General features: G+C 51.8%; 3 protein-coding genes across 3 annotated transcripts; all 3 read right to left on the reverse strand.

Moving 5' to 3' along the window:
- Window positions 1–1256: 1256 nt before the first annotated feature.
- Window positions 1257–4790, reverse strand: ACO1O0_007244 (RING-5; the record flags this gene model as incomplete). Its single annotated transcript, XM_083196617.1, has 5 exons — window positions 1257–2767; window positions 2825–3061; window positions 4148–4313; window positions 4374–4419; window positions 4477–4790. 5 exons carry the CDS (start codon window positions 4788–4790, stop codon window positions 1257–1259), a joined length of 2274 nt encoding a protein of 757 aa, XP_083047825.1.
- A 3993-nt stretch (window positions 4791–8783) lies between these two features.
- Window positions 8784–10664, reverse strand: ACO1O0_007245 (uncharacterized protein; the record flags this gene model as incomplete). Its single annotated transcript, XM_083196618.1, has 1 exon — window positions 8784–10664. One exon carries the CDS (start codon window positions 10662–10664, stop codon window positions 8784–8786), a length of 1881 nt encoding a protein of 626 aa, XP_083047826.1.
- A 1287-nt stretch (window positions 10665–11951) lies between these two features.
- Window positions 11952–13467, reverse strand: ACO1O0_007246 (uncharacterized protein; the record flags this gene model as incomplete). The annotated part of the gene is made up of 2 exons (XM_083196619.1): window positions 11952–13318; window positions 13392–13467. 2 exons carry the CDS (start codon window positions 13465–13467, stop codon window positions 11952–11954), a joined length of 1443 nt encoding a protein of 480 aa, XP_083047827.1.
- Between the last annotated feature and the right edge of the window lie 450 nt (window positions 13468–13917).

Below are 13917 nucleotides of genomic sequence, written 5' to 3' on the forward strand. Positions count from 1 at the left end.
GAAGCAGTCTTGTTTTTGTGCTCCTCAATGTTCTCCAACTTGCCCAGATCGCGTGCACATCCACTCACGGTGTCGTCAGCAAAGTCGATACATGAGCAATGGGTCACGGAAACGCGGTAGCTCAGAGCGCGACAGGACACGCCACAATGTGGGCGGTAAACAAATTCAGCCAAGGTAAACAAAAGAGGAGAGACGGCAATGAGTGCAGGGGGGGGGAGATAGCACGAGATGACAGCAAGGCAACGAGAGCGAGGGACGGGAGCTCAGCGATGTCGAGGCTGGAGAAGCTTGGAGGGGGGTGAGGAGCTGGGTGAGTCGATGCCTGGTGGACACGCGATTGTTGGGTCCCGTTAATGGGCGTCGGGGAAGCGCGTCGGTGGGCGCGACTCCTACCCCAATTAGGGTTAGCTCCCGCCCGCCAGCATTCCCCCCGGCAACGTCATGGCAACTGCAGACGCCACTACAAAAACCGAACCTTGCTCTTAGCCAAAAGGTCGGCAAGAGGGAAAAAGGTCAAGGTTCAATGTTGAATCAAAGCAAGTGCTATAATTACACCTAGGTAGGTTCGGCATATATAATGTGGCTTTTTTTTCCCACTGCTGGTAGGTAACAATAGTTCTCTCAGCGTGGCGGCCAGCCTGTCAGTACATGATACCTTACTTGCTAAGTCTCCAAAGTTTCTGGACACTTCGCGCATTGTTCTGAACCTTCTGGTTACGAGATAAACGTAGCCCCAAATTATATTTTTCATCAAGTTTATTTATATCGACCGCCGGCTATGGTACCAAATCTTGCTTATGCAGCCAGGAGTGACAAACGGAGACAAGAGCTTAAAGCAGAATCAACCTCCCGGGTTTCTATGAGCGCCTGCCTAGCCCACCTGCCGAACCGCATCCTCCAACGATCACGCCAAGGAAAACAACAGAGACAGTAAGAAAAGAGCCCCGCCAACACCGATGAATAAAAGAAACAAGCGGCACAATGGCCGTGAGATGTATGTGCCCTGAGCCACTTCCCCCCTGCTTGAGGGTTAAGTAATCGGGGGTGGCTGGTAGAATGAACAGTCTATTATTTAGAAAGTGCACAGAGACAAGAGACGTTGGATGAAGTAAATCGCTGAGTTGCGTCGCGGTGAAGCGTGGCCGTAATCAACTCCGTCAGCCTGATCCCCGGAACAGGCTTGCAATGCATGGCCGGATTGGAAATGTAGATATCGGATAGACGTCCCTCAGAGACTACTACTCGAACCAAGATCCTCATTGAACTTCCACTTGCCTAGTTTCAACGTCAGTCATAATACCACTACCAGGGTGTCCGGATGCGAACTTACCCTCTGCGAGATTGTTGGCCGTGTCCTCCAGGAGAATCACGCGTCGCTTGTTGCAGTATGAGGTCTTGTCCATAATATCCACCTTGAGATCGGTATCAGAGAGCTCAGCGATAGGCTTCTCAAACATTTCCGACAAGTTCTCAACGGCCATCTCCAGATCTTTCTGGTTATCCTCGAAGATATTGGTGAGGTTGTTCTGGGCCAGGTAGAAAGCAAAGGCATATGTCCACTTAAGGGTCTGACGGCAAGTCTGGAGGGACTGTGAGGCCGAGTTGAGGTACTGGACTTCGATCCATGACATGCCCGAGGCGGTCTGTAGTTGCACCATCTTCTTCTCTGTCTTCTGAGCAATGTCCTTGTCCAGCTTTGCTGACTGCTCATGGTTGGCGTAGCGGTTATAATAGTGTAGATACCGTTCCAGAGACGTCCGCGACTTGGTCTGAGCATCCCGGGCCTCGGAGCCGCTCTTTTCCTCATACCGGTTGCAGTTGTACCAGCTTGTGCCGTGCTCAGACCAGAGACCCATGCACATCCAGCAAAACTCGTATTTGCATTTGCGGCATGTCATGTGGTTACATCCGCCGTTCTTCTCGATGGTCGATTGGCACTTAGGACACTCTTTGGTATTGGCTGATATCCAATTAGCTGTTTCGGAGTCATCCGCGCACTTCTTGAGCCAACGTTTAACAAGTTCGCATGGCGCGGGCTGGTGGTCTGGGTTTGGGCAGCCAAAGCAGAACCTATAGCCACACCGGCACTGGACTGTTGGTACGACCTTGGTCAGGGCGCTTTTCTTAATAGGGCACTCGACGGCGTTGGGGCAGTCAGGTGCCGGGCACCACTTGAAGCTGTCCTTGTCCTCGACATAGGTGCGGTTGAGAAGGTTATGGTAGCGACCCACCAAGTCCGGAGTGACAAGTAGATCGAGAGACCGCGAGTCGAGAATTCGGCTGCATCCATCGGAAGGGCACTGGATCCTGGCCGCCTCGCCCTCGTCTCGTATCTTCTGCTTGAGATATTGGCGATAACAATCCACGCAATAACGATGACCACACTTCATAGCAAATGTTTCGAGATCTTCCCCATCCTCACAGCAGATGTCGCAGACAAAGCCTGGAACGGTCTCGAGTTGAGGTGGCTTTGAAGTTTTACTTGCCAAGCCAGCAGCCTCGAGCACACGTTCGGGTCGATCCATGTAGTCTTCGATCAATCGCTCCTTGTTCCATCTGAAGTAACGGAGCATGATGGCTGCATCCTCTTTTCGCATATCCAGGATCATATTGACTTCGTTGATCATTTCATCTTGCTGGTGCTGGATGTCTTCAGGGCCAAAGACCTTAAAAGGAACGACATGTGCTTGCTTCTTGACCGGCTCGAGGTCTTTCATCGACAAACCAAAGTCTGGATCGGGCTCGTCGAACTCGTCGTCGTCAAACTCTGCCATCAGCCTTGTTAGCTCAGGGTATGCCATTAGGGAATGGGGTAGGGCAGTACCGTCAGGGCCGGACATGGCGTCCCCGCTATCGTCATTCATGAACTCATCATCGCTAGAGCCATGGGACATGAAGTCCTCCTCCGAGTCCATGCCTGTAGTGACAGGCGTGGGTGGCGCCGCGATACCGGCCGCTGAGGCGATGACTCTCTTGTTGGCGGGTTCGTCTCCGTTAAGGGAGGTGATCGTCGCCTCAGCAGCCTTCCTCTTCCTCGTCGAGGGAGGAATGATGCCGGCTGCTGCAATGTGTATGGTTGTTGCGCTCGTCACGAGTTCGGTGGACGAGCGTGCCTGGTATCGACCTAGGCTGTGCTATTCGTCCTTTGTACAAGGTAGTACTTGACGGCACGTCACTTGGAAAATCTGGGCGAGATTCTGAGGGAACGAGGGGAGAAAATTCAGATATGGCGGCCAAGGAAGGTGCACCGGAGAGGCCGAGAAGAAATGTCGATAGTTGGATGTGTCGGGAAAGGGGACGGGTTGAAAGATCGACGAAGAGGGTGTGTGGCACGGAGATGCCAAGAGCTGGTTTGTGAGTCTTAAGCACGGGGTCGTCACGCTGAACTGCGCCGCAGAGGTTTGTGCAGGAGGGGATGGGTGGATAGACAGGAAGTGATTTATGAAACGCGAGGTCTAAGGGTATAAATTTGACTTCCGGGTTTGGCGGCGGTTGACAAGACGGCACGGTTGACGGAGGGCTGGGAAGATTGGGGAGGGTGACCATGACGGATGACCGTCGGGAGACGGTGGAGGGGCACTTTGGGCACTGGCAGAATGGGGGAAGGCAGACCGCCTGACCGGGGTTTCCTCGGGCCCCACCGCTGACTAACACACAATGCGTCACTGCCACAGCATAACAGTGCCAGAGTCCAAGGCTGAGTCGGAAGGCCCCCACACCTGCATTCCAGCAGGCTGCGACAGCCCACCAGCCCAACAGGCAGCGAGGGGCCCAATCCTCAGGCTGGGACTCCGATTGGCAGTCAGCAAGTCACTCCATGGCCCCAATGACTCCGAGTTGTGAAAGACCAGCCGGTGGCATTACTAAAGCAAGGCTTGCACCCTACATGAAGTCGCAGCCTACCTCAAATCAAGCTTACTATGCACACGTTGAAACATCACCCCTACCAGGAGGACACCCCGCATTGTTAACATGAAGAGGGAGCGCTCGATTCATCGACGGTGTTAAGTGATACGATCACGCCCGCCAACCAGGATATACCCAGATCCCGTGTTCAATCTTTTAGTCCAATACCTTCTCGGCCATAGAAACTGCGACAATACGTCAGATGCAAATGTTATCGAGCCCGAACTCGTGACGAACTCACCCTTGTATCCAGTGCCATCCGGCTCGACGTGGGCGGCAGCGACCTTGCCATCCACGATCTTGAGCGCGTACCTCTTGCCTCGCACACCTCCGAAGATGGCCGTTCCATCGAATCCGAGATCGAGGGCCTTGGTGAAAGCCGCCGAGGGGTCGGCCAGGAACCGGATCTGCAAGAGAACCAACGGCGTCAGTCAAGGGACAAATCCACGGTAGGTGTTTTTTCTTACGCCAGTCTGCTTAGCCGGGTCTAGTTGTTCGGCCCATGCCTTCATGCTGCGCACCCGTCAGTTCCTCGACAATATCCACGCTGGCCCGCCCCGGCGCACTCACACAAACGCGTCATTGACGGAGACGACAAACACCTTGCCCGCGTTCTTAAGCTTAGGGCTGTTAATGTACGACGGCACATGGCTGCTAGAGCAGGTGCCCGAGAATGCCGCGGGGACTCCGACAATGTATCCATCGCCCGTCCTGAACTCCTCGGCCAAGTTGACCTTGTTCCCCGGCGAGTCCTCGTGCAGCACCTCGAGGTTGGGGATCGCGTCGCCGACCTTGACGAAGGCACGGGGCGTGGCGTGAAAGCTGCGCGTGACCGCAGGGCGAACGACAGGCGCAATGCGGCGGAAAGACGTGCGGAGGGCCATGGTTCCTTTTCTGATCCTGTCTTCGAAGGGCGTAGACAATTGGTTATGGTGTTGAGGTTGACATGGGACCGCGGAGCTCCAGGTTCGGAGGTCCTAATCAGGGGACCAGACCCACATTACATCATCCACCCGCGCGGCATTCGGCGGTTTAATTTGAGGCGAACCCGAACTACCCTACAGCAACATCCCATAAATTACACGTACGAAGGAGCATTTCAAAAGCCTTGTCCTGCCAAGGCGCTATTAGAACCTAACGTGCTTTGAGTGGGTATATACCGCTAATTTACATACTATGTATATTATGCGGATCTCTTTAGCACGTAGGTTGCGGTTAAAAGCCATGCTACTCATACTCATGAACTCCATTCCCAGCAGCCATACAGTATTTTATAGTGCTGTTTCCTAATTAGGTAAAGGCGCTCAGCCTCTATTTTTTCTTCCAGAGGCACATACCTCGCTACAGGTTAGCAACTACGGCATTAGCTTTGCTTCCTATGTAAATAATTTGATTTTGCGACTAATTATTATGTTTTGGGGTAGGAAATATCTTATATATATAATATTATTGCCTGTTTAGGAATAGTTATATTTTTAAATTCCAGAAAGAGGAAGTACTATAGCATGTGTCTTAGTGGGCTCATACTGTGAGAGTGGCCTATGCGTTGGTCTCGAATGGAACAAGACTTTTGACCGCAACCTACGTACCGCCCCCCCTTTGCCTTCTAATAGTAAATTTTCCTCAAACAACGTAACCACCACGCACGCTGCCGCCATGCAGACGAATCTAGCAACCAGGGCCTCAATAGTAGCGCTCAAAGCTACTGGAAAGACTACGGCTGAAGTAGCCGAGATCACCAACGTCACGCCCCGTACGATCAATCGGATCTATGCTAGGGCTATTGAACGCGGGTTTGACCCAGCCCACCGGCCACTACTTCTCGAAGACTCCTATCTAGCTGATGCCCCTCGCTCAGGCAGGCCCTCGGTCCAAAACGAGATCAAAGACGAAGTTATCGCGATAGTCAGCCGAGACCGTCACGGCCGAGAAAAAACAAGTGCTGATATTGCTGGCGAACTTAGCCAGCAAGGCATCGAGGCTTCTGCCTCCACAGTCTGGCGTACACTCCGGAAGGCAGGATACTGAGTTGGGGAGAGACTGCTATGCACAAGAACACGAACAAAGGACCCACAACAACAAGGTCATTGTTAAGGGGCCTCGTAAGTGGAGCTCAAGGAGACTCGCCGTGACAAAAGCAGGGGAGGAAGTCATCAACACCACAACCACAACAACAACATAAAGGTTCTCAAGGTTTGATGGGCTGGGTTGGGTGTAATATCGCTCGTACAGATGATTGGTGCATACGATAAGTCGTCGTAGACCATGATCGCAGCCAGAGACTGGATTGACCCGAAGGTCGCGGCTCATGGAACAATAAGGTTAATGTGCAAAATGGGCAACAAATGCGTCAATTGATAGTAAAGAATGATGATGAGGGCATAATCGCATAGGCGATTGATGTCCGTATTATACATAAAAACAATCTCGAGACCTTTCGGGTCGGAATTTTCCTTATTGTGGTTTGCAGGTTGTACCCTTCTGACCACAAAAGCAACGAGTGTGGGCATCCCCCATCACAGTATCGGTATCAGCATACGATCTTAATCCCAAAGCTTCTTCCGTTTATAAAGGAATATAGCATAAATTGGCCAGATACGATTGTACAAGAAGACAAGGCCCCAGCACATGCCCACCATATCCAATAACAAATCTACGGCCTTGATCGAGTTCGGCGATTATTATAGTGTGGTAATAGCCCTAATTTTAATGCTATTGAGCCTGCCTAGACATGGATGAAGAGACGGACTACACGAAAAGGGGCTCCTAAGAGCCGTATAGCCGCTATCAATGTATAGTAGGCTTAGTAAGACCTTTCGACTAAAGATATCCGTAGGTGGATTGAACAGATCCCGAGGCATATAGAAGAGATCATCGAGCTCAAAGGCGGGAACGAGTACGAGGAGGGGCGGGGAATTCGCACATAGTAATTTAGTGGAGTTCCCAACTTAACATTAGCGCCATTCTAGCCTAGGACATGACTTTTGAGATGGAGATCTTTAGCCTTCAGCACAATAGGTACAACTAATACAAAGCAGTACTACTAGTATTTATAAAGAGACGTCGAAGATACGTCAAAATACTTTGTCATAGGGAAGCGAATTATAACTAAGAGATCTTCAAAAGTCAAGTTGGAGGCAAGTATTTCCTATTTTAGCGTTTTTTCCCACTCCTTCAGGGTGTTGCCATAGACTGCAATCCAGGCCTTTGAGGGCTCACGCAGAGCGACAGCTTGAAACCATCGCCCATCGATATGAGCGCGGAGCTGTCACCCTCTTGACGAGTAGAATCGGTATATTGGTAGGGAATTTATTCTACGTAGGCTCAATATGTTTACCCATCTGGTCAGAGATGAAAATTTAGTAACGGGATTGTGTGGATGAATATCGCTTACAAGACATCCTATCCCAAGGTGGGGGGGCGTTACTTCTGTTGCAAATCATTAATATTGTTGGAAGTAAGACATTTCGAGTCATCTTGGAAAGCCCCGACAAATTCCAACAAACAGATGCGGGCGAATCGAATAGTAATTAGGACTCCGACGGCTCTTGAACGTTTCCCCCGAGGCTTGTCATCACATCGGCCTTCGCACGTCGGGGGCGCGTCTATGTTTGTTGCGAAGCTGCGACTCTTGTATCATGAGTTTGTGCAAGCGTGAATATTGACGCGTGGCGCATGGGTATCAAAAGCTGTACATCCCCAGTTATTACCTTTTTGAGGAATTCAAACCCCAACTCTGAACATCCTCGAACATGAATCTTCGGCGAGGCAAGTTGACTTCCCAGTTCCCGACAAGTACAGACTTGCTGCCGATACTCTGGATATTATCTCCAAAGTTCCATCACTCTTAGCATCCACTACTATACTCCGTACTATGATACTTTCCGCTATGAGGTTGACTACGCACTACGGTCATGATAACCATGGCCCAAATGGGTGGAATATGGCCCTTCGCACTGCTTCCATCTGTTTGGCATCTTCCTCATATCACTCGAGTGAGTACATGGGCTTCGAGTCTCGTCCGCCATCAGACCTGTGGGCTGACATGCCCACCCCATTCCCAAGAATAGCTTCTCCATCGCTGCCTCGACCATTTCCTTACTTAATCACTTCTAAATTTCACAGCTTATAGGATATTGAGTGGCTGTACGCTCAAACTTGATGATAGAACCTCTTGCTGACTTAACTACAAGTCTACGACTAACACCGAGATCCCTTAGTCTATCTTCCCACGATGGCAACCTCGCAGCTGCCTATGGGCAAGTCCTACACCGTTCTCGGCGTCAAATTAGTTTTTGTACTCGCGCTCCTCTTTTCTAAGGTCGAGAGCGCTATTTACGATACAGCGTCCAACTCGCGCTACGAAAATGCTGGTACTACTTAAAAGACACCCTTCCTTTAAATGAGTTATAGGCCCACTTGGGTCTCATAGATATGGCTGTCTGACCATTACCCAGCGCTAATACTGGTGATACGTATGGTATTGTTGCCATAGCTGACCCTGCACTTGGCGGCGTATTTGCAGACAAGCTAATGAGTGTTGACTTAAGCCACCAGATTCTTATCGATGTAGGCATCAGTGTAGGATGTCACCAACCTATAGTTAGGGTCCAGACAGTTCTTCGCATACAAGGTACTGTAAATATAATGGCTATCCTTTCGTTTATCTAAACTCTCTTACCGTTTCGTTGGTAGAGTACTACGGCTCTCAAAGTCAGTGGATAAAAGGGTTCGGAGAGGAGGGTCTGGCACAGGCCATCAGCTGACTGGGATGAGCACCACAGAAGCGACGAGCTTTCAATGAGAATCAACTGCGATCAAACAACATCCAATGTATTCTCAGCCAACATTAAGTTACATGTAAGTTCTAAATTAAACTACAGATACGCAAGGGCAAGTCCGACAAGAGCCCCTTTACCCTCGCAAATCCTCTCCTTCTTTCCACTGTCAATATGGACCCTGTACGCGGCGCCTCCCAGGTCAGTCACGTAAAGATGGCGATTCTTCGGGTCGAGTTTGACTCCGATAGTTTCGTTAAAGTTGCGCGCGATGATGTTATAGTCCTTCCCGGGAAGACTCGTCGTCGCGTCACCATCGATCCGCTTGATGGAATCGAGCCTAGCGGAGTTGACACTGTTTCCTAGGGGGATTTCACCCCTATCGGACCAGTAGAGCACATTCTCGACCTCGTCCACCTCAATGTCAATCGGTTCAGGTAGACCCTGGAAGAGGACCTCAATGTCGGACCGATTCTCCGCGTTTTCTCCGGGGAGGAAGTCGATGTTGGCCCCGAAGATGCGGCCTTTGGATCCCTTGGAAGGGCCCTTTTGTGTCCAGTAGAACTTGCCCGTCGAAGGCAACACCGTGACACCAACGCACCATCTCATACAGTCACTCATGTGCTCCTTGTTTTGCCACTGGCCCCTTTGCACCAGGACCTCGCATTCGGAACCATCAAAGTTGCAGCGAGAAACTCGCAGGCCCTCGCGATCTGCGAAGTAGATCTTGGAGTTCTGGTGATCTATAGTCAACTGCTTTGGAGTGTGGGCAAGACCGGAACCTCGAGGAACGATCTCCTTCACATCGCTTCCGTCGAGGTTGGAGGATAGGACGGCCCCGTCATTCTCTGTTGGCATCCCCATGCTCGTCCAGAACAACTTTCCAGCGGATAGTGATATGTCGATCCCATCAGGCAACTTCTGGTTGGTAATGAGGGGCTTGAAATCCTTCTTTCCATCTGCAGGGCCGACCAAGAGACGTCCTCCGCTGAAAACATCCTGAAGGTTTGGCGAAGCGAGCCCAATGTCCAAAATGTACAGTGTGGGGGAGGGATGGATCTTCTCCTGATCGTCTGATGAAGGGCTGCTCTCGCTCGCCGACCCGGTATTGTTAGAAGCCGGACGGGGCGGGAAAAGTCCGCCCTTGATCGATTTGTTTCCCAATCTTCCTTGATCGATGAAATTTTGGAGGAACTTGATGGGGGCATCGGACAATCCGCGCTCTGCGATGTAGTGTTTCTCGATGAGAGCGACAGTATCCAGACCCACTGCATCCATCAAGCTTGCTGGTCCCTGAGTGTTGTTTGAGAACATCTGGACCCAGATTTCGTCAATCTCCTTGGCTGTTGAAACCTCTTCGGAGAGGATGTATAGGACCTCGCGCTTGATGGCAGCCCACAACCGGTTGAAGATGAATCCCGTGGACTCCTTGCGCGCGACATAGGGAGACATGCCAACCTCCTTGAGCTTCTCGACCAAGAAGGGGAAGATGAGCGGGTCGGTATCCCCGTCGGTCATCAACTCGACGATGCGGTTCCCAGGAGGCATGTAGTAGTGCATGTTCAGACTTCGCCTCCTTGTCGCCGCCTGCAGCTCCCCCACCATTTCCCGGGACTTGTAAGAGGACGAGTTGCTGCAGAGAATGGTGTCTTTGGCAGTGAAACTTTCGAGGTCGAGGAAAGTAGAGATCTTCAGGGACAGCTTCTCCGGCACAGCTTCGATGACCAGCCATGCGCTCTTAACAGCCGTCGGTAGGTCTTCGACGGCTTCAACAGTCCCACGCTTGGTCGAGTCCGAGTATTGCGAGGCGCTGGTGGCACAGTAGTGCAACGCTGCCGCCCTTTGGTCGGCACTGGGATCGCGGATGATGACATCGTATCCGCTTGCTGCCCACGAGCAAGCGATGCGTCGACCTAGCACTCCACCACCGAGCACGGTGACGACACGGCCGTTGGTAGAAGGTAGGGTGAAAGTGCCCATCGTGTCTAGACAGAGATGCGAAGATAGGGGAGTCGACTGTAGAGCAAGACTTGAGTGGGAATATGAAAGGAGTGAGAGGAGGTGAAGATTGTTTGGGTGGCAGCCAGGTTCTCTGGTATGATATCCAAAGAAGGGACAATTTCTCTCTTAATAAGTCGAAGGCGGACACTACAGAATCCGAAGACCGATACTACGGAATTCGAGCCATCCCCCCGAGTATACCATCACCAATAGGAGGTCCATGAGGCAGAAGAAGACATCGCTACTCGGGCAGAGTCGTCATAAGCCGAGGGTCCATGACACGTCGTATTTCCTATCTCTCCTTGTCGGTGCTAAGTCTGGACCGGCTGTTGCGGCAGTATCATGATTGCTCCAGGAGCGGAGACAAATTTTCTCCCCAAAGAAACCATCCGGACGATAACAAACTGGATATGTATTTATGGAGATGCCGAGGCGGGTTGAACATTTGAGCGGGACCTGGTGGCCGTCGACTGGGGCCGGACCTCCGGGTGGGTCGCCCCATCTACCGCGTCGCGTCGCAAATGTTCCGAGCTGTTCTCTACCAAGTAGGTTGATCCACAATAGTGTAAGTATAAGCTGTAAGGTGACTGGCCGTGTCGGGTGGGTCGGGATGGGGCACTGGAAGTGGTGGAGAATGAAGATGATTCAACGAATGCCGAGATTTCGATGGGTCTTTTATACATGTACGGATATACTTGGATCTAAAGCCGGTCGTCGAACGCCGCCATGTCATCCTCCTAGTGCCAGTGGGCCGCCTCGATAAACCATGGCCTCCCCCCTCCATCTCTCCGTGTCTACTGAATTGAGCTCAGAATGACTTGTGCTCCCTCAGTCCTAGACTAGGACGCTGCCTAAGGTAGTCAATTTTTGCCGATGCAGGAAGCAGCCGCTTGTCTGTCTTTATGTGCCTATGGTACTTCGTACGTGCTCGCGAAGATTGGTTACATTTGACTTCTACAGACGAATTGAGATAATTCAATCTTTGATGGGATTTATAAAGTGTATTGTGTACCAAGGTGTCCGTATTGTTTAGGACTTTAGGAAGGCGATCAAAAGGTATGGCACGTCTAATAAGCATTTAATTGAAAAGGTTGCAATGGCATATGATGATGATCTGAGCAACAGAGATCTGTTATAACTTCCGTACACAAATTAAAAAATACCCCAAATCTTAATTAAAACAATACTTTCTAGAAATCAATGTCTGTCTAATTTTAGGAACTCTCCCCAAAACAGGATACCCTGGCCTCCCTCTCAATAATCCTTCTAGAACACAAACACCTGATCGGTGATTTTAGCAGATGCTCCCGGCTTCTCAAACCCAAGACTGACGAGCGACTTCTTTGCCGCATTTACCATCCCAGGGGGCCCGCAGAGCATGACCTTTGAATCAGAGCCCGGCCCGGGGAGCCTCTCCGCCATCAGGCCTGCCGTGACATAGCCAGATCCAAACTCCCACTTGGCTGGAGGCTTATCCAGCAAGTAGTAGACCTTGAAGTTCTTGGGGTACTGCCTGGCAAACCTGTCTAGCTCACTTCGGAGGAGGATGTCCTCTTCTGTCCGGTTCGCGTAGATGAGGCTGACCTCGGTCGTGTCACGGCTATCTTCGCAGATGGCACGTATGAGCTGGAACATGGGCGTGATACCAGTCCCGCCGGCAACCATGCCAATCTTTCTGCAGAGGTCGGGGTGGTATCTCATGGCTCCCTTGGGGCCCCTGAACAGAACCTCGTCGCCTAGGTTAAGTTTGGCCAGATAACCATTGGTCAACTTGCCATCTGGGTACACCTTGATGAGCAGCTCGAGGATACCCCGGTCGGAATTGTTGGACACGGGGGTGTAAGACCGCGAGACACTCTCACCAGCAACATTGGCCTTGATGGCAACGTGCTGGCCGATTGGCAAGCCGAGGACAGTGCTCGGGGTCGGAAGGTTGAATGTAAGGCGGTAGACGTTGGGCGCGACCAGAGTCTTGGTCTGGAGGGGAATCGGCACGTATTTGACTGGATCCAGGTGACCACTCTGCAGAAGAGAATCATCTTGGATCCTCTTGGGTACCTTGACATGGGGCGGGTAACTCGTGAAGGACTTGCTGACCAAGATCAGCTTGGCGAATCGCCGGACCAGCACCACGGTTGCTGATGCAAACACGCTGCATCCGACGAGGAGACCACTGGTAAATCCAAGCCCGCTGCTGTGTGGGCGCACGAGCGACGGCTTCTTATCCAGGAGCGAGAGCACCCATTCCCGGACTGCCAGGTGGCCACCTGGGAGCTTTGGCAGTGTCAGGCGCACACCCTGGCCCTGGCCGACATAGAAAACCACGGCTGCGGCGGCGATGGAGAGCAGACCGACGTTGACCAGTTTGCCCGCAGACGACTCTGTCTTGTTAGATGATGAGCGGGCGGGTTGCTGCGGCGTTGGCGTAGCTGCACCGATGGGTCTGAGCCTTTGCTTCTTCGGCTTGTCGACGAAGCCCTTCAGCTGGCCAACAAGGTAGGCCTCCATGAGCTCAAAGGCATCCTCCGAATGTCCGGCACTGTCGAAGTCTTCGCTAGCATCGGTCCCTGCCGTTTCCATGAGGACTTCAGCGCCACCAGGGTGGTCGGCCAGGTACTTGGTCACATCATAGACTGATTATTTGCACAGGTTAGCATTGGTACTGCTAGCATGGCTGTCTGCTATCAGCTTGGGGGCGTTGCTAACCCTTTCCGTGGATGGTGAGCCATGCATCGTCTGGGCTCTTGTGCTGGGCAACTTGCTTGGCGTCGTACTCTTTCATCGTGTCTTGCGAGGCAATGGGCAGCAGCGAGAGAGAGCTTTGGGTTGGACTTGGTAATTGGATAGGGAGGGGTGTTGGAAATGTAGACAATGGTTGATGATAATGTACGAATAACGTGGGTCGAGGTTTTCATGGGGCTGCCCGTATTAAGTGTCCATGGCCTGCTGGGGAATAGTTGAAGGCCGACGGCATTCGATTTAAGAGTGCCGATGTGCCGTTGAAAAAATATCTTGAGGCATTTCCATCACTACGTGTATCACTGACCTCTGTCACTGGTCGTGGCGAAGCTGCAGCCCAGCGCCTGCATGTGGTACTGACTCTACAGTCTACATACCAGTGATACCATGTAGGCACGTACTCCGTACGCGTACTTGGTAGGGGTTGCATAGGTAGTCAAGCGCTGTGGGCCCCCGAGAGAACTCCCGGTATTTGCAGGGACCGGAGTGGCCG

This window comes from Amphichorda felina (genome assembly GCF_050947745.1).
Source record: "Amphichorda felina strain 45539 chromosome Unknown scaffold_7, whole genome shotgun sequence".
In the NCBI taxonomy this organism is placed as follows: Eukaryota; Fungi; Ascomycota; class Sordariomycetes; order Hypocreales; family Bionectriaceae; genus Amphichorda; species Amphichorda felina.